We start from the raw sequence: 20,115 nt of genomic DNA on the forward strand, positions 1-20,115 counted from the left end.
AAAAGAAGATCTTCAAAGGTAAGGAATTCATTATATCGTTATTTCTGCGTTTTGTGTCGCGCCTGGTGGGTTGAAATATGAATGTCATGTGTTTGTTTGGTGGGTGCTATCCTCAGATAATCGCATGGTTTGCTTTCGCCATAAAACCTTTTTGAAATCTGACATATTGGTTGGATTAACAACAAGCGTAGCTTTAATTTGGTGTATTGCATGTGTGATTTCATGAAAGTTTAATATTTATAGTAATTTAATTTGAATTTGGTGCTCTGCCATTTTACCAGATATTGCCAAGGGCTTCCGCTAGCGGAACGTCTAGCCGTAACAAGATTTATTAACCACATGACAAAGACTTTATTATAAATGAAATAAAACTTTCACAAAAATATGCATATGAAAATCACAACTGGCATGCAGATCAGTAGAAAAGCTAAGATAAATTGGCATTCCACATGAGAAAGGTTGCCAACTCCTCATGTAGCCTATTAACGGCAACTTCAGGAGAGTAATGGAAGAATCTGCGACAGCCAGCAGGGGCGGGAGGAGAATTGTTGGGTCAGGTTATGCTTTTATCTAGATTTCTGGCACCTTCTTGAGGCATTTGTCTTGTTTCATCAAACCCCAAACTTTAAGCATCAGACAAGCTCAATGCATAAAGTTGATTTTATTAAAACACATCTATATGTCTATATATGAACAAAATGCACATTTAAAAATGTAGACCAATCGAACAGACTGCTTTCGGTCGACCAACATGTTTTTGTTGTCAGGGACAGCCCTAATCCAAACCCAACCCAAATTTACCACAGGCATTATGATCGGGTTGCTAGCAGCTGCACTCCCAATTGATGATTACTTGTGTTCTGCCAGCTGAGTGCAGGATTGAAACAAACCCAACCAACCTTAATTTACGTTGTGATGCAGTCACAACCACAAGTTTCACAAAACTGTTTTGGACGAGACTGACTTTATGACTGAAATGATCCTATTTACACTGTGTAGTTATTTTGACGGTAGAATAAATGGGTTTAACTTAAATTGATGCCACATAGGCTGTTTACTAAACGAGAAGTTCATTTTTAGGGGGATTTGCTCTTAAAAACATTTCTAGCCTGTCCATCTATTGGTAACAGGGTTGACGTGTTACTGTATGCTGCACCGCTCAGTTTTCTGCCACAAAACACCAGAAAATTGTCAAAAAGAGAGTAGAACCAGCGCACCTGCTTTTACTCAATGATTACTAGATGTTGAATGTTTCATTTGAAGAAAATATATAAAAAGGAATAATTTCACAATGTTAAAATGAGTTCAGTTCAGGTAACAGAGTTGACCTTAAAATGAGGGACAGATGTAAATGTCACTAATCACATAAAATAAATACATCTTCAGAAATGACTGTCAAAGTAACAATATAACTAACGCTTTAAAATGATGACACCTGGATACAGTATTGGATACAATCTTCCTAGACGTGACCCAGGGTTGGAGGAACATGTCAAAATGCTACTCAAGTGCTAATAACATTTCCACATTTTTATTGAATTATTATTTATTTAAAAAAACATTTAACCGGAGCCAAGTTCAATACATCCAGTCAACATTGTTCACATGGCACTTTAAAATCCCAAGCAAATGTACGTCCTAATTAAAAAGTGCAACATAAGTCTTACAAAAACCTACATAGGAATCTTGGTCGTGAGAACAGTTTCCATTCACTTACTGAAAGCTTGGTAGGCTGTTAAACTAACCTACTTAATCTATGGCTTATCCTTAGGGGTAGCACCAGCAATATTCACCCACGCTATCCATTGATAGAAAACTATGTACCAAGAAGCATGGGCTAGTAATAGACTTTATAACCATTTTCTTTTTTTACATGTGATAATGTGTCAGTCAATGAATATATCCAGAACAATTGCAATTGTTTGATAATAAAACAGGGAAAAACCTCACAGGTAAAATCATGCAGGAAATATTGAAATCACAGATCCCAAAGCACACTTATGGTAGTGACACTCACACAATATCAGTCATTATGCAACAAGTGTTCAGTGGGGAACATTTCAGCTAACTTTTAATTTGTGGTTTTTAATTTAAAGCCCTAAAAATGTACTAAAAGTCCAATGGCTGACATAGTATTTATGTTATGTCACTAGTGACACATTAGTAAAATGTACATTGCAACAATGAAAAACATTTGAAAAAACATGGAACCAACAGCCCACTGGTGCCATATGCAATATATTGTCCAAGTTACTACATGTCCATGATTTCACACCAGGGGAAATCAGAAATAAGAGGTAGTACAAATGCCAGGGCTGAACACAAGCCCATTTTCCCAATTGAAAAACAGCGGTGAGAGCCACCAAACCAAATGACAATGGCCAATCCCAAAACATTGAAATTAAATCAACTCAAAACGAGTGTATTACCATATCCCAGAATCCAATATTAGTTAAGTCTAAGAAACCATAGTAAACCCATATATACAGTGCCTTGCAAACGTATTCATCCCCCTTGGCGTTTTCCCTATTTTGTTGCATTACAACCTGCAATTTAAATTGATTTTTATTTGGATTTCATGTAACAAAATATTTCAAATTAGTAAAGTGAAAAAAAAAATATATATATATAAAACAAAAGTGGTGCATGTATATGTATTCTCCCCTTTGCTATGCAGCCCCTAAATAAGATCTGGTGCAACCAATTACCTTCAGAAGTCACATTATTAGTTAGATTGCACACAGGTGGACTTTATTTAAGTGTCACATGATCTCAGTATATATATATACACACCTGTTCTGAAAGGCCGCAGAGTCTGCAACACCACTAAGCAAGCGGCACCAACAAGCAAGCGGCACCATGAAGACCAAGGAGCTCTCCAAACAGGTCAGGGACAAAGTTGTGGAAAGTACAGATCAGGGTTGGGTTATAAAAAAATATCTGAAACTTTAATCATCCCACGGAGCACCATTAAATCTATTATTAAAAATGAAAAGAATATGGCACCACAACAAACCTGCCAAGAGAGGGCCGCCCACCAAAACTCACGGACCAGGCAAGGAGGGCATTAATCAGAGAGGCAACAAAGAGACCAAAGATAACCCTGAAGGAGCTGCAAAGCTCCACAGCGGATAACTTGAAAAAGAGATTGAAGAGGTTTCTAAAACTGTTTGAATGATGTCTGAGAGTATAAGAGAGCTCATTTGGCAGGCAAAAACCTGAGAAAAATCCAACCATGAAGTAGGATCTGAGGTTTGTAGTTTTTCAACTCAGCCCCTATTGAAGATACAGTTGGATATTGGTTGTTGCACTTCCGGTTTCCACTAGATGTCAAATGTCTTTAGAAACTGGTTTGAGGATTCTACTATAAAGGAGTGGCTCATGAGACCTGTTTGAGTCAGTGGTCTGGCAGAGTGTCTCAGGCTCGTGATGCATGCTCCTGACAGAGTTACCTCTCATTCCAGTGCCTTTTTTCAGACATAGGAATTCTCAGGTTGGAAGCTTATTGATATTTTATGTTAAAAACATCCTAAAGATTGATTCCATACATTGTTTGACTCGTTTCTACGACCTGTAACGGAACTTTTCGAGTTTGTCTGGACAAAGTGCTTGCGCCTCATGAAGATGGATTACTGGGCTGAACACGCTAACAACAAGTGGCTATTTGGACATAAATGATGGACTTTTTGGAACAAATCAGTAATTTGTCGAACTGAGATTCCTGGGAGTGCCTTCTGATGAAGATCAAAGGTAAGTGAATATTTATGGTGTTATTTCTGACTTCTGTTGACTCCAAAATGACAGATATTTCTCTGGCTGGATTGGGCTCTGAGCGCCATTCTCAGATTATGCTTTTTTCTGTAAAGTTTTTTTGAAATCTGACACAGCGGTTGCATTAAGAAGAAGTCTCTTTAATTCTGTGAATAACAATTGTATCTTTTATCAATGTTTGAGTATTTCTGCAAAATCACCAGATGTTTTGGAATCAAAACATTACTGCACGTAACGTGCGAATGTAAACTGAGATTTTTGGATATAAATATGCACATTATCGAACCAAACATGCATGTATTGTGTAACATAATGTCCGATGAGTGTCATCTGATGAAGATCATCAAAGGTTAGTGATTCATTTGATCTATATTTCTGCTTTTTGTGACTCCAGGCTAGAAAAATGGCTGTGTCTTTTTGACTTGGCGGTGATCTAACAATCATATGTTGTGCTTACGCTGTAAAGCATTTTTGAAATCGGACACGACGGGTAGATTAACAAGAAGTTTCTTTCATTTGCTGTATTTGGACTTGTTAATGTATGAAAGTTACATATTTCTAAAAAATATTTTTTGAATTTTGCGCACTGCCTTTTCAGCGGAATGTTGTCGAGGGGTTCCGCTAGCTGAATGCCTGCCCTAGAAATGTTAAGCCGTACACTCCACAGAGCTGGGCTTTACAGAAGAGTGTCCAGAAAAAATACCATTGCTTAGAGAAAAAAAAAGTTTCAGTCTTCCAAAGATTTGAGACTGGGACGGAGGTTCACCTTCCAGCAGGACAATGACCCTAAGCATACTGCTAAAGCAACACTTGACTGGTTAAGGGGAAACATTTAAATGTCTTGGAATGGCCTAGTCATAGCACAGACCTCAATCCAATTGAGAATCTGTGGTATCACTTAAAGATTGCTGTACACCAGTGGAACCCATCCAACTTGAAGGAGCTGAAGCAGTATTGCCTTGAAGAATGGGCAAAATTCCCAGTGGCTAGATGTGCCAAGCTTATAGAGACATACCCCAAACGACTTGCTGCTAAAGGTGGCTCTACAAAGTATTGACTTTGCGGGGGTGAATAGTTATGTATGCTCAAGTTCTGTTTGTCTTGTTTATTTCACAAAAAATATTTTGCATCTTCAAAGGGTTAGACATGTTGTGTAATTCAAATGATACAAACCCCCAAAAAATCTATTTTAATTTCAGGATGTAAGGCAACAAAATAGGAAAAATGCCAAGTGGGATGAATACTTTTGCAAGCCACTGTATCAATGACCACAGTAGCACCCTCTATCAAACAATGTTATGGTTAACCTTTTGGGGATGTATAAGATGCCTGCCACCATTGACACATTTAACCGATGCTGCAACAAGCCTTGAGGAGGGTTAGTCTAAGATCCTATCAATATATGTCACCTGGAATTTACAACCAGGCGTTAAAAGTTTTAAAGATATTGTCATGTAGTTATCTGAGAAATGTGTTGTCTATGTCACACACGCATGGTGTGGAGTACGACAGGGTTATGTTATCTACATGTCATACACACACACTTTCAGCATGTTGCGAGGTCATCATATTAGGTCAGTTAGCCCTCTTCCTGCACCCTTCCCTCGTCCAGCAATCTCGTCCTCTCCACTGGGTTGACTTCTTCCTCCTCCACACTGGCCCAGCACAGAATCCTTGCTAGCACGGGGCGATGAAGCCCATTATACAGTGCCGCACCCACCAACAGCACAATGAAACCCAACACCTGTAACCCATGGAACTGCTCCCAGCCCAGAGCCAGACTGACCACCCAGATGACCACAGTGCGCAGGCTGTCCAGCACCATGCGCGTGGTGGCACTGATCTCCTTGGTGACAGAGATGCCGGCAAAGTTGAAGAAGGCGATGGACACTGTATTACCGAGCAACGCCAGGATGATCATGGGGTTGTGGCTGATCTGGCAGAAGGCATCCAGCGCGTCCTCAAGGACATGGCGGGGGTTGTTGCTGAAGCTGCCCACCGGGATGTAGAAAAAGGGGATGAGGAGGAGCGAGAGGATGAAGAAGCCAAAGAACCCTGGAGAATGGAGAAGAAGGGTGGAAATTAATGGAGGCAGGGTGAATTACTAAGGGATTGGTCACAATTGTTACCAGGAGGAAAATGGAGAGTTGTTCTTTTTCAATTTCAGTTAGGGGGAGGGTTTAGTATTGTTTTTTTTAGTCCAGGGGAGGGTCATGTAATTTATAAAATCGATTAAATGTCATATTGCTCCATGTTTGAGAATGTGTTGGTTATTATATCTCGATGTGTGCCCAAATGCTGCCCCCCCATCCCTGATTCTCTGCTGGGCGCGCAATATCATGTGCGCCGAGTGTGGCCTTAATCAAATGATCAATAGCCTATACTATAAACTTTAGGCCTAGGCTATACGAAGAACATGCTCAGAAGGACAGGGCAAAGTTGTATTTTTAAGAAAATGTACTTCCTCAGTTTTTGCACTGCTGGGATGGTGTATATAAAACTTGGCTACACTGATTACACACTACAATGGATAGGCATTCCCAATCATGAGCCCTGGCCTGCCCTGCTCTTGCTAATGTAAACCCTTTTTTGCTGCTTAACCAATGGCTATGCTGTGTACAGTGGCTCTTCACCTTGTAATGCTTACAAAATGAGTTTCTGCATATCTAAAGTTCTGGTCTGTCCTTTAAGTTGTAATTATTATTTCGGGTATAGGAGATGGGGACTTGTTTTTTTCCCCAAGAGTTCAGGGTGAGCCAATATATTTTACTGAATGGAGGGGCATAACAAAAAAACATTCTCCAGAGGTCTGATTTTCTCCAGGTATCTCGCATTATAAATAATGTACAGTATGTAATGATCTACAAACATTAGCACCATCTCAAGTACGAAATGGAGACACTTTTCTGTTGAAATAAATTAACAGAAATGGTTAAATATGTCATTAAGTACTACCTACATCTGATTATTATGCTTGTGTTTCTTAAGAGTGTACAGCTTACAAACACTAATTGTTACATTCTGTACATGGAGTTATACATTAACCAAATGCACACAGCCGTCCTATGTATACAGTATGTTCACTGTACCGTACCTTCAGTGCCCACTGCCCGTAAAGGATGAACATCATGCTTGTAGACAAACTTCTCCTCCAGAACCATCTGGACAGCAGCAATGACCTGGGCCATGATGATCAGAAGGTCACCTTAGGGTTAGAAGAAATGGGTTAGGCCTTTGCACGGCAGTTCCTCATTGGACATTTATTTTAGCAAGATGTTGCTGGTGTGGGAAAACCAGTCTCTGTAGAAGCAAAATCTAAATAATGAAGTCTCAATAGACTCCAACTCAAGTCGTTGGCCCTGTTTGAATACCATTCAAATGTATCCTTCCCATTTTCCTTGAGGTAATCACTGATCAGATGTGACTGGACTGGTGAAATAACTGCTCTGTTAAGCTTGCTTTCAACTATCCAATCATAAGTTAGATCTGTAATTAATTGAAGTGAGGAAGGAGGGAAAGATATATTCTAAGACAGTGGTTGGTAAACACTGTTCTAAGAGTATTTGAACAGGGCCCTACCTTTGTCACTAACTGCCCACTCATTATCCTCTTAATGAGTATGTTAACATGCACAGTAATAATGTAAGCTTAAACTGATTATGGCAGTAGGCAGAGTAGGGCTGACAACATTTAGTTGACTGGTCGATTGTTTGATCAAGATTTGTTTTTAGTCGAGCAGCGGCAAATAAATAATAAATAAAAAAATATATATATCGTGGGGAGAAGAAGTATTTGATAACCTGCAAAATCGTCAGTGTTTCCTACTTACAAAGCATGTAGAGGTCTGTAATTTTACATCATGGGTACACTTCAACTGTGAGACGGAATCTAAAACAAAAATCCAGAAAATCACATTATGATTTTTTTAAAAGTAATTAATTTGCATTTTATTGCATGACATAAGTATTTGATACATCAGAAAAGCAGAACTTAATATTTGGTACAGAAAACTTTGTTTGCAATTACAGAGATCATACGTTTCCTGTAGTTCTTGACCAGGTTTGCATACACTGGCAGCAGGGATTTTGGCCCACTCCTCCATACAGACCTTCTCCAGATCCTTCAGGTTTCGGAGCTGTCGCTGGGCAATACGGACTTTCAGCTCCCTCCAAAGATTTTCTATTCAGGTCTGGAGACTGGCAAGGCCACTCCAGGACCTTGAGATGCTTCTTACGGGGCCACTCCTTAGTTGCCCTGGCTGTGTGTTTCGGGTCATTGTCATGCTGGAAGACCCAGCCACCACCCATCTTAAATGTTCTTACTGAGGGAAGGAGGTTGTTGGCCAAGATCTCGCAATACATGGCCCCATCCATCCTCCCTTCAATACAGTGCAGTCGTCCTGTCCCCTTTGAAGAAAAGCATCCCCAAAGAATGATGTAAGAATGATGTTTCCACCTCCATGCTTCACAGTTGGGATGGTGTTCTTGGGGTTGTACTCATCCTTCTTCTTCCTCCAAACACAGCGAGTGGAGTTTAGACCAAAAAGCTCTATTTTTGTCTCATCAGACCACATGACCTTCTCCCATTCCTCCTCTGGATCATCCAGATGGTCATTGGCAAACTTCAGACGGGCCTGGACATGTGCTGGCTTGAGCAGGGGGACCTTGCGTGTGCTGTAAGATTTTAATCCATGGCGGCGTAGTGTGTTACTAATGGTTTTCTTTGAGCCTGTGGTCCCAGCTCTCTTCAGGTCATTGACCAGGTCCTGCCGTGTAGTTCTGGGCTGATCCCTCACCTTCCTCATGATCATTGATGCCCCACGAGGTGAGATCTTGCATGGAGCCCCACACCGAGGGTGATTGACCGTCATCTTGAACTTCTTCCATTTTCTAATAATTGCGCCAACAGTTGTTGCCTTCTCACCAAGCTGCTTGCCTATTGTCCTGTAGCCCATCCCAGCCTTGTGTAGGTCTACAATTTTATCCCTGATGTCCTTACACAGTTCTCTGGTCTTGGCCATTGTGGAGATGTTGGAGTCTGTTTGAGGGTGTGGACAGGTGTCTTTTATACAGGTAACGAGTTCAAACAGGTGCAGTTAATACAGGTAATGGGTGGAGAACAGGAGAGCTTCTTAAAGAAACACTAACAGGTCTGTGAGAGCCAGAATTCTTACTGGTTGGTAGGTGATCAAATACTTATGTCATGCAATAAAATGCAAATGAATTACTTAAATCATTCAATGTGATTTTCTGGATTTTTGTTTTAGATTCCGTCTCTCACAGTTGAAGTGTACCTATGATAAAAAAACAGACCTCTACATGCTTTGTAAGTAGGAAAACCTGCAAAATCGGCAGTGTATCAAATACTTGTTCTCCCCACTGTGTGTGTGTGTATATGTGTATGTAAAAGTATTTAGTCAGCCACCAATTGTGCAAGTTGTCCCACATAAAAAGATGAGGCCTGTAATTTTCATCATAGGTACACTACAACTATGACAGACAAAATGAGAAAAAAAAATCCAGAAAATCACATTGTAGGATTTTTAATGAATTTATTTGCAAATTATGGCGGAGCGCACAACCAAGGCTACACTTGTGAGGAAAAGTTTTCGGTTTATTTAATTTAATTTATGAGTTGTCAATTTATTTATTGTCGTTTGAAGCGCTCCTGTCAATCTTGAGTAAGGACACGCACCTGATTACGCATGGCCCTGGGCCTACGCTACCTGGCCTGCGCACAAATATAGGCTTATAAATGTGCCCATTTGGCAATCTGATACTATTTCTGATTGTCTTAACTCACCATCACCGTGGAGAATTTTTTTCTTCGCCTCAAAAAGCAAGTCAACTTAGTCTATTTTTACATGAGAATGACAATAGTTCCTCAACGTAGCCTATTTGAAAATGCTCTCCCTTTTGATAACCACTCAGCATGAAAGGGTAAAAAAATGGTATGTTCTGATCTGGTAGAAATGTCATAAAAAAGGCCTATATCTTATATCTTGTGCAAATAGCCTACAGCTGTGTCTGTCTGTCCGGAGCTCACTGGAGCAGGAAACTCCAAGGGCCCAGAATATTTCATACAATGTTGCAAGTTTGCTAGCATGAGCTTCAGGCCGGACCCAAGTTAAGTTGGCACAATGTTCAAGTTCCTTTCAGACAGGCCATGCATAGCCAATGAGATTTATAGGATATTTTATACCAGTGCATTGCAATGTTTTTATTTGTTGGCTTGATGTAGGCAATTTTTACATGTCTTTTTACATGTCTTTGATCTGCGCACATCCAACGCAAGCTTTCTTCTTTTGCACAAGTATATTGAAACTGGATGTATTCATCTCAGAAATAGTTTTCACATACAAACTTCATGTGTCTGAACTCAGACTCAAATAGGCTTCACAAAAATAACCTGTTCGCTGTGGTAAAATGTTTGATTGGTGATTTTCTGCATTTATCAAAGTCCCATCAGGTAGCCTGTTTTCCAATGTGTCCATGTAAACAGGATTAAGGAAATTGTTCTTCTTGCAAAGCATGTAAATATTTAAAAATCAAACTATTATATTAATCTGACTATTCAAAATATTTGTATTATTGTGTGAATGAAACCATACTCATTGTGTCAACCCACCATTCTCTCAACCTTACCAGTGATGACCTCACTAAGTTTGTGAGAGTCGTCCTTGTGTCCGCTCATGAAGTCAGCCAGGCCCACCACTATCAACCCCAGGATGGTGATGAGGATGCCTGTCCACTGACTGGCTACCAGGCGGCGCCCTAGGAAGGCCACCGAGAGCAGGCCTGTGAAGATGATCACTGCCCCGCGCAACATCTGGAAGCTGGAGGCGCTCGTCATGTTCAGAGCTGGGGAAAGAGAGTCAGAGGGTCACAGACAGAGCTTGGTTCAAATAGGGCAGCAGGTATCCTAGCGGTTAATAGTGCTGTGCCAGTAACCGAAACATTACTGGTTCAAATCCCTGAGCCGACTAGGTGAAAGGCACTAACACTAAGTCGCTCTGGACAAGAGTGTCTGCTAAATGACTAGAATGTAAATAGGATTTCTTCTTTCAACATGTCTGCTCGGAGTGGCAAATGGACAGCAGTTGCACTTGGGACTATTCAATTGGTTCAACTGGCAATTAGTTCCAGGCAAAAGAAAGCCAATACTATTTGAACCCAGGTCTGCAGGCAGTCAGCACAAACTTTCACTATGACAAGCTAGAGTTCTGATATTGTGTTCCAGTTCCTTAATAAAATGGAGGATTCATCGCAGGAACTTTTAAGTTCAATGGAAAAATGTGTTTAATTGTGTCCCTGACCATAATGTTACAGATAATTTTGACTTCCTTGCAGTTTTTGAAAAATACTTTTGAAGAATAGAACTTGGAAGAGCTTTTCGGTGTGAATTGTCACATTAAAATATTTTATGTAATGTACGAGGGAATTGAATGGCGGCTCAAGCAACGAGCAACATGCCCAGAAACCCTGGAGCGCACTGCAATACCAAATGAAGATAAATACCCTGGATGTAGGGGTCACGTACCAACATACATGATGGAGGTCGCGGTCATGTCACAGAGGGCAGGGGAAAGGAAAAGGAGGGGGTTGAAGCTCTGGCCCGTGTTCATCTTGGGCTCTGGTCTCCGTCTATCGTGACAAAGCAGCATGTGGAAGACAGCCAGACAACTGAGCTCCCCCAGGAACATCCCTACAGCCTAGAGAGGGGAGGCAGAAGGGTAGAAAGAGAGGGGAGGCAGGAGTGACAGACACTGTGCAATAAAAAAATAACTGACATTTAATCCATCCAAAATGTTGAAAGACAAGTGATTCATTTAGGTCTTAGCTTACACACTGTATTTTTATTTGAAAGACTGTACCTGTACAAATGGGTGGGCGAATGTGTGTTCAGGGGAGTCTTTACAGCCCTTTGCGGAGAACATGTCAGCCCATCTGGAGGAGAAGAGAATGTTGATTAAGTTTGCTCAAGAATGTCACACCAGGTCTCACGAGTGGCACTCAAGCATTGCAGTGCTTGAGGTGTCATTACAGCCCCAGGTTCGATCCCAGGCTGTATCACAGCCAACCTTGACTGGGAGACCCATGAAGCAGCTCACAATTGGCCCAGCATCGTCCGAGTTAGGGGAGGGTTTAGCCGGCCGGGATTTCCTTGTCCCATCGCGCTCTCGCGACTCCTTGTGGCGGGCCGGGTGCCTGCAAGCTGACCTGGTCAGTTTGACAGTGTTTCCTCCAACACATTGGTGTGGCTGGCTTTCGGGTTATGTGAGCAGTGTGTCAAGAAGCAGTGCAGCTTGGAAGGGTTATATTTCAGAGGACGCAAGGCTCTCAACCTTTGCCTCTCCCGAGTCCATATGGGAGTTGCAGCGATGGGACAAGACAGTAACTGCCAATGAATTTGCTGGTTTTTTTGGTTGTGTTTCAGATTAATTTCAATTGGGGACAAAATAATGGTAAATAATGTAGCGTCATTTTGGAGTCACTTATTGTCAATAAAAATAGAATATGTTTATAAATACTTCTACATTAATATGGATGCTCCCATGATTACGGATAATCCTGAATGAATCGGCAATAATGATGAGTGAAAAAGCTACAGACACACATCATACATATATACAGTGCATTTGGAAAGTATTCAGACCCCTTGACTTTTTCCACATTTTGTTACGTTACAGAAGTATTCTAAAATTGATTAAATCATTATTTTTTCCTCAATCTAAACACAATACCCCTTTATGACAAAGCAAAAACAGGTTAATATTTTTTTTCAAATGTATTAAAAAATAAATAAAAATAAACTTATTTACATAAGTATTTAGAACCTTTGCAATGAGACTCAAATTGAGCTCAGGTGCATCCTTTTTCCATTGATCATCCTTGATGTTTCTACAACTTGTTTGGAGTCCACCTGTGGTAAATTCAATTGATAGGACATGATTTGGAAAGGCACACACTTGTCTATATAAGATCGCACAGTTGACAGTGCATGGCAGAGCAAGCCATGAGGTTGAAAGAAAGAGCTTGGAACCACCAAGACTCTTCCTAGAGCTGGCCACGTGGCCAAACTGAGCAATCAGGGAGAAGGGCTCGGTGAGGGAGGTGACCAAATACCCAATGGTCACTCTGACAGAGCTCCAGAGTTCCTCTATGGAGATAGGAGAACCTTCCAGAAGGACAACCATCTCTGGAGCACTCCACCAAATCAAGCCTTTATGGTAGAATGGCCAGACGGGAGCCACTCCTCAATCAAAGGCACATGACAGCCCACTTGGAGTTTGCCTAAAGGCCTCTCAGACCATGAGAAACACGATTCTCTGGTCTGACGAAACCAAGATTGAACTCTTTGTCCTGAATGCCAAGCGTCACGTCTGGAGGAAACCTGGCACCATCTCTACGGTGAAGTATGGTGATGGCAGCATCATGCTGTGGGGATGTTTTTCAGCAGCAGGGACTGGGAGACTAGTCAGGATTGAGAGAAAGATGAACGGAGCGAAGTACAGAGAGATCCTTGATGAAAACTTGCAACAGAGTGCTCAGGACCTCAGCGACGGTTCACCTTCCAACAGGACAAGGACCCTAAGCTCACAGCCCATCCCTGAAAATAGCTTTGCAGCGATGCACCCCTTCCAACCTGACAGAGCTTGAGAGGATCTGCAGAAAAGTGCAGAAGTGCAGGAAATACAGGTGTGCCAAGCTTGTAGTGTCATACCCAAGAAGACTCAACTCAGTTATCGCTGTCAAAGGTGCGTCAACAAAGTACTGAGTAAAGGGTCTGAATTAGAGGTCAACCGATTTGATTTTTCAACACCGATACTAATTATTGGAGGACCAAAAAAGCCGATACCGATTAATCGCCTGATTTAAAAATAAAAAATAAAATACAACAATACTGAATTAACTTATTTTAACTTAATATAATACATCAAAATCAATTTAGCCTCAAGTAGATAATGAAACATTTTCAATTTGGTTTAAATAATGCAAAACAATGTGTTGGAGAAGAACGTAAAAGTGCAATATGAGCTATGTAAGAAAGCTAACGTTTCAGTTCCTTGCTCAGAACATGAGAACATATGAAAACTGGTGGTTCCTTTTAACATGAGTCTTCAATATTCCCAGGTAAGAAGTTTTAGTTTGTAGTTATTATAGGACTATTTCCCATTTGCATTTCATTAAGCTTTGACTATTGGATGATCTTATAGGCACTTTAGTATTTCCAGTGTAACAGTATAGCTTCCGTCCCTCTCCTATGCTCCTCCCTGGGCTCGAACCAGCAACACAACGACCACAGCCACCACATCGAAGCAGTGTTACCCATGCAGAGCAAGGAAAACAACCACCCCAAGGCTCAGAGCGAGTGAAGTTTGAAACGCTATTAGCGCGCGCTAACTAGCCAGCCATTTCACTTCGGTCACACCAGCCTCATCTCGGGAGTTGATAGGTTTGAAGTCATAAACAGCACAATGCTTGACACACATCGAAGAGCTGCTGGCAAAAACGCACGAAAGTGCTGTTTAAATGAATGTTTACACGCATGCTTCTGCCTACCACCGCTCAGTCAGATACTTAGATACTTGTATGCTCAGTCAGATTATATGCAACACAGGACACACTAGATAATATCTAGTAATATCATCAACCATGTGTAGTTACCTAGTGATTATGATTAATTGTTTGTTTAATGCTAGCTAGCAACTTACCTTGGCTTACTGCATTTTCGTAACAGGCAGTCTCCTTGTGGAGTGCAACGAGAGAGAGGCAGGTCGTTATTGCATTGGACTAATTAACTGTAAACTTGCAAGATTGCATCCCCCGAGCTGACAAGGTGAAAATCTGTCTTTCTGCCCCTGAACGAGGCAGTTAACCCACCGTTCTTAGGCCGTCATTGTAAATAAGAATGGTGTTCTTAACTGACTTGCCTAGTTAAATAAAGATTAACCTCTTGAATCTCCCCATCCCGGATCCGGGATCGTGACTAAAGCCTCAGGCTCATTAGCATAACGCAACGTTAACGATTTCTGAAAATCGCAAATAAAATGAAAATAATGCGCCTGCTCTCAAGCTTAGCCTTTTCTTAACAACACTGTCATCTCAGATTTTCAAAATATGCTTTTGAACCATAGCAATTGACTAATTTGTGTAAGAGTATGCTAAGCTAGCTTAGCATTTTGAGTAGCATTTAGCACGCAACATTTTCAATAAAACCAGATAACCAAATAAATAAAATCATTTACCTTTGAAGAGCTTCGGATGTTTTCAATGAGGAGACTCTCAGTTACATACCAAATGCGCAGTTTTTCCTGAAAGCGTCTGTGTGTAGGAGAAATCGTTCCGTTTTGTACATCACATTTGGCTACCGAAACGAACCGAAAATTCAGTCACCTACAACGTCAAACTTTTTCCGAATTAACTCCATAATATCGACCAAAACATGGCAAACGTTGTTTGGAATCAATCCGCAAGGTGTTTTTTCACATATCTCTTCATTGATATATCGTTCGTGGAAGCCTGCATTCTCCTCTGAATTCTGTGGAAAAATACTTGCAGCTGACTTTTGCGCACCAATTTCGGTGCAGGACACCGGGCGGACACCTGGTAAATGTGGTCTCTTATGGTCAATCTTCCAATGATATGCCTACAAATACGTCACAATGCTGCAGACACCTTGAGGAAACGACAGAAAGGGCAGACTTACTCCTCTCGCATTCACAGCCATATAAGGAGACAATGGAAAACAGAGCCTCAAAAATCCTGCTCATTTCCTGGATGCCGTCTCATCTTGGTTTTGCCTGAAGCTCACGTTCTAGGGCACGCACAGAAAATATCTTTGCAGTTCTGTACACGTCAGAGTGTTTTCTTTCGAAAGCTATCAATTATATGCATAGTCGAGCATCTTTTTGTGACAAAATATCTTGTTTAAAACGGGAACGTTTTTCATCCAAAAATGAAATTGTGTCCCTAGAGTTTCAACAGAGGTTAAATCGGTCGACCTCTAGTCTGAATACTTATGTGATTATTTATAATAAATTAGCAAAAGTGTCTAAAATCCTGTTTTTGCTTTGTCATTATTGGCACGCCCTGATCTGTTTCACCTGTCCTTGTGCTTATCTCCACCCCCTCCAGGTATTGTTTTCTGTCTGTCAGTGCCAGTTCTTCTTGTTTGTTCAAGCCTAATAGTGTTTTGTGTCTCAGCTCCTGCTTTTTCCAGTTTCTCTTTTCTCGCCCGCCTGGTTTTGACCCTTGCATGTCCTGACTCTGAACCCGCCTGCCTGACCACTCTGCCTGACCCTGAGCCTGCCTGCTGTCCTGTACCTTTGCTCCTACTCTGGATTATTGACCCCTGCCTGCCTTGACCTGTCATTTTCCTGCCCCTGTTGTTACAATAAACATTTACTTCACAGTCTGCACTTGGTCTATTAACAACAAGAGTTACCTTGATCCCTGATAATTATGGGGTATTGTGTGTAGATTGATGAGGAAAAAACATCAAATTACAGCCTTATTCTAAAATTGATTAAATTAAGAAAATGTGGAAAAAGTCAAGTGATCTGAATTCTTTCCGAATGCATTGTACATACAGAAATACAGAAATCTAGACTTTTCACATTGTTTCATTACAGCCTTATTCTAAAATGGATCAAATTATTTTCCTCCCCTAATCAATCTACATACAATACCTCAATGATGAAGCAAAAACAGTTGGATTTTTTCTATAGTTATTTTATAAAAAAAAAACTGACACATTTACATAAGTATTCAGACCCTTTACTCAGTACTTTTAAAGCACAGGGTATGCTGTCATTGTAAATAATAATTTGTTCTTAACTGACTTGCCTAGTTAAATAAAGTTAAAAAAAATGGAAATAATATTTAGAAAATTGCACTTGATATGTGTTTCAAGAATATGGATGAGAAAGTTAACTTAACATTTCCAAATGTTTGTCAGTTGTTTGCTGCTTTGATCTATTAACAGCAAGAGTTGCATTAAATAGGCTCTTTTTTTACTGATGTATTTAGCAATATTCAATTCATACGCACAAAAGCATTCACTGTGAAAGTTGATAAGCTATATATGAATGGCCTACATGCAGCCTATGTGCAGCACTTAGTTCAATTTATCAAATCAGTTATTGCTTTCTTGTGCCAACCGCGAGCAACACCTGTCTAACTAAGAATAACCTACTGTTTTTTATGTCTATCTGTAATTGTTACACTCCTGCCATGTAGAAATTACTGACATAGCAGATTTGGACACGACTAAAAATACAAATGTGGTGTTTTGTGCTTGTGCACATAATTACATTACCCGACCTCCCACAGTAAGACAAATCCCATTCAAAATAGGGCATATCACATCAGACAGCAAAATGGATGCAGAAGACATGACAAATAAACTTGAAATGGGGGAATGTTTACTCATTGCTCAGGAGGTAAAGGGAAAGTCAGATGTGTGGAATACATTTGTCTTGCTGTGGAAAATACTGGAGATCAATAAAAAGGTGAGGAGCAAGCTCTATGTGCATATTATGTGTGCCAAACAGGTGCTGCATAGATTACAACAATTTTTCTGACCATTTGGAACAATGTAAAGACTAAATTAATTTGAAGCATACCAGAGAGTTTGTTCAAGCCTTTATTACAGCAAAGACTAAAAACAGTCGCATTCATTTGCGAATGCAATTTCCAAAATGGAACTGTTTATTTATTGATTAAGCAAATTATTTCAAGGCTCGCTTTGTTTTATTTTAAAACTAAAATGCTTGATTGAATTTCAAATCATGAATGACTCGAATGCTGTATGACATGAACAAATTAATGATTGATACAGTAGCCTATATAAGTATTGAAATATAGGCCTAAGTAAGTTACAGTATTAAGACTAAACAGGATGTACTTTTAGGTCTACAGCTCAGTGGTGGTTACGAGGCTGCTATACTAAGCCTACTAATTATAATTACACTATTTATAATAACAATAACAAGATCAAGAAAAAGGAGCGTGTTTATAAATATAATTTTTCTGACAATTTGGAACAGCCTAATAAACAAATCATCATTGTTTGTCAGATGTCTAGCCTGCATTTTCCGTACTTGACGCCCAAGTGCTTAGCTTTCAAATAGCTAAAAGCGAGCTAGTTGGAGAGTGTGTGTGTGTACTTCCGTTTTTACCACCGCATGGTAAAATGACGCATGAGTTGAAAATATTGAACGCATGCGGTACACAGAATGCACCACAGCCTAGTGCGGTACCCTCAACAATGTGTTACTGACTGCTCTATTGACAATGAAAGACATCCGCCGGAATGCAATGAGTTTGATGCATCAGGTGGACATGAGTTATCCGTCTCGTCTCTGCTCCACACACACCGAACAGATTCTGATATGCTGTTTTGAGTTTTTATGCAACTTGGTGAATTTATTTATTAATATATATTATTATTTTTGTTTTATAATTATGTCCCCCCCACTTCTAAAAGCACAGTTGCGCCCCTGCAGAAACTGAACATCGAGCTCACAGAAAAATGGAATTCAAATGATTTTTAGATGTGGTCTAAAATTTGAAAAATACCCAACATTTCCATTAATCGGTCAGCACTAGCACCTATTGGCTTTTATAGTCCAATAGGCCTAATCAGTAGAGGCATGACTGAGGCATGACTGGCATGTGAGTGTTCTCCTTGCTGATTCAATAGAAGGGATGTAGTAGTCACAGTGCCACACAAAGTGATGATGCCGCCTTTTCCCTCACACATCAGCAGATTGAGCTCCATATCACAAATATGCCCGATTGAGTCACTGGTTTATTGACAAAAGTTAGCTCTTGATCTGAACACATTTGACATTCACACACTGCAAAGTCTTTAACACAATTGGTCAAATCAACTCAAAGGGTCTTCACAAATTACCCCTAAAAATAAAGAAAATCAATTCTAAACAACAAGCAACTGTTCTCAGCTTAAGATAACATTCTCCTCAGTGAAGCGCAGACAGTGAATGGTTTGGTTTCAGGTGACTGCCCTGGTAAGAAGTACCAAAAAGTGGATGAAACTTGAGCTCTCTATTTGCTACATTGACTAATTTCACTGAGCAAGGTGTCATTTCCACAGGACATAAAAAAGCAGAGTAGCAAAACTACCACCTGTAACCCCAATGCACATTCTATTTTGCATGACATCAAAATAAGTAAAATGCTGTAATTTACAGAAGTCAATTTAGAGTCGTGTCTGTTTTGTGGCACAAAGCCAGTGATTTGCTGAGATAGCAGTGTCCTGCATTTCATGACAAGACATGAATCAACAGTGACGCAAGGCAAATGTGAAAGGTTTCCTTGTCTGGCATTTTGTCGAATGTCTAGCAATTTCCCCATTTCAAATGTAATCATACATACATTTGACAGCTGTAATTAAACTTAGAATATCATTATCAACCATGCTTGATTGTATGAAAAGGTATTTACAAATATGGTGGAAATACTTACTTTCCCAAATTAAAGATACCACGAATCGCAAATTTAGACAACTGTTGATACAAATATATTGAGGAACAACTCTGTTTACCAGGAATAGTGCAATAAACATGAACAACAGTTCAGCCTGAATCTTGATGGTCTAACGCATTACATTCGCGTTGGCTACATTGTAAACACGGTGTCATCAATGGACAACATAACTGAAGCGTTCACTTACTTTGCTGATAGCGTGTTGATAGAGCCGGTTGTGAGCATAAGACCCGCAAGAAAGAGTTGATACTTTGTCCAAGCCATGTTTGGACGTGCGAGGATATAATATACAATAACTAGAAACTTTGTTTCAAACCCAGCGAGATGTTTACCAGCAACCGTGTGCACTCTATCTGCCTACAAAAATTCAATCACATGACTGAGTGTCAGCTGACTGAGTGCGCACAAGCAGTGAAAGGATGGTTTCTGGCTCGTGGTGCATTTTGGCCCTGAATGATGCCTAAAATGCAACCCTGAATCCTACGGAGTAAGTTACTTTTTGAAGACACGGACTGCTTCTGTATGTGTATACTGTTTAATACAACGTAAAAAAGGCTTGTATTGAACACACATGCTGGCAAAAAAATGTCCAAGCTTCTGCCTCCCTGTGACAATCAAGCCCCTCCTATGTTACTGCTAAACATTAACATTACACCACATCTCCCTTTCTGAAGAATAAAGGGTATATTACCTTTGTCCCAGCAGGTCATAAGGGGATTTATTCTGCCCTTGTAAACCAGACCTGCTCCTAACTTTGAGCCTGTTTCTTATACTGAGGTCTATAAAGCACCAAAGGCAATAAACACTAAAAAGTCTGCAGGTCCAGACAACC

The 20,115-nt window shown here is 40.3% G+C and overlaps 1 protein-coding gene across 1 annotated transcript; it reads right to left on the reverse strand.

Annotated features, from left to right (window-relative positions):
* Window positions 1-1,515: 1,515 nt before the first annotated feature.
* LOC135557467 (solute carrier family 35 member F6-like) lies at window positions 1,516-19,648 on the reverse strand. The gene is made up of 6 exons (XM_064990734.1): window positions 19,471-19,648; window positions 11,645-11,717; window positions 11,311-11,482; window positions 10,416-10,631; window positions 6,866-6,976; window positions 1,516-5,826 (listed from the first exon to the last, which is right to left on the reverse strand). Exons 1-6 carry the CDS (start codon window positions 19,545-19,547, stop codon window positions 5,351-5,353), a joined length of 1,125 nt encoding a protein of 374 aa, XP_064846806.1. The 5' UTR covers window positions 19,548-19,648; the 3' UTR covers window positions 1,516-5,350.
* Window positions 19,649-20,115: the final 467 nt, after the last annotated feature.

Source organism: Oncorhynchus masou, chromosome 16, assembly GCF_036934945.1.
Source record: "Oncorhynchus masou masou isolate Uvic2021 chromosome 16, UVic_Omas_1.1, whole genome shotgun sequence".
Taxonomy (NCBI): Eukaryota; Metazoa; Chordata; class Actinopteri; order Salmoniformes; family Salmonidae; genus Oncorhynchus; species Oncorhynchus masou.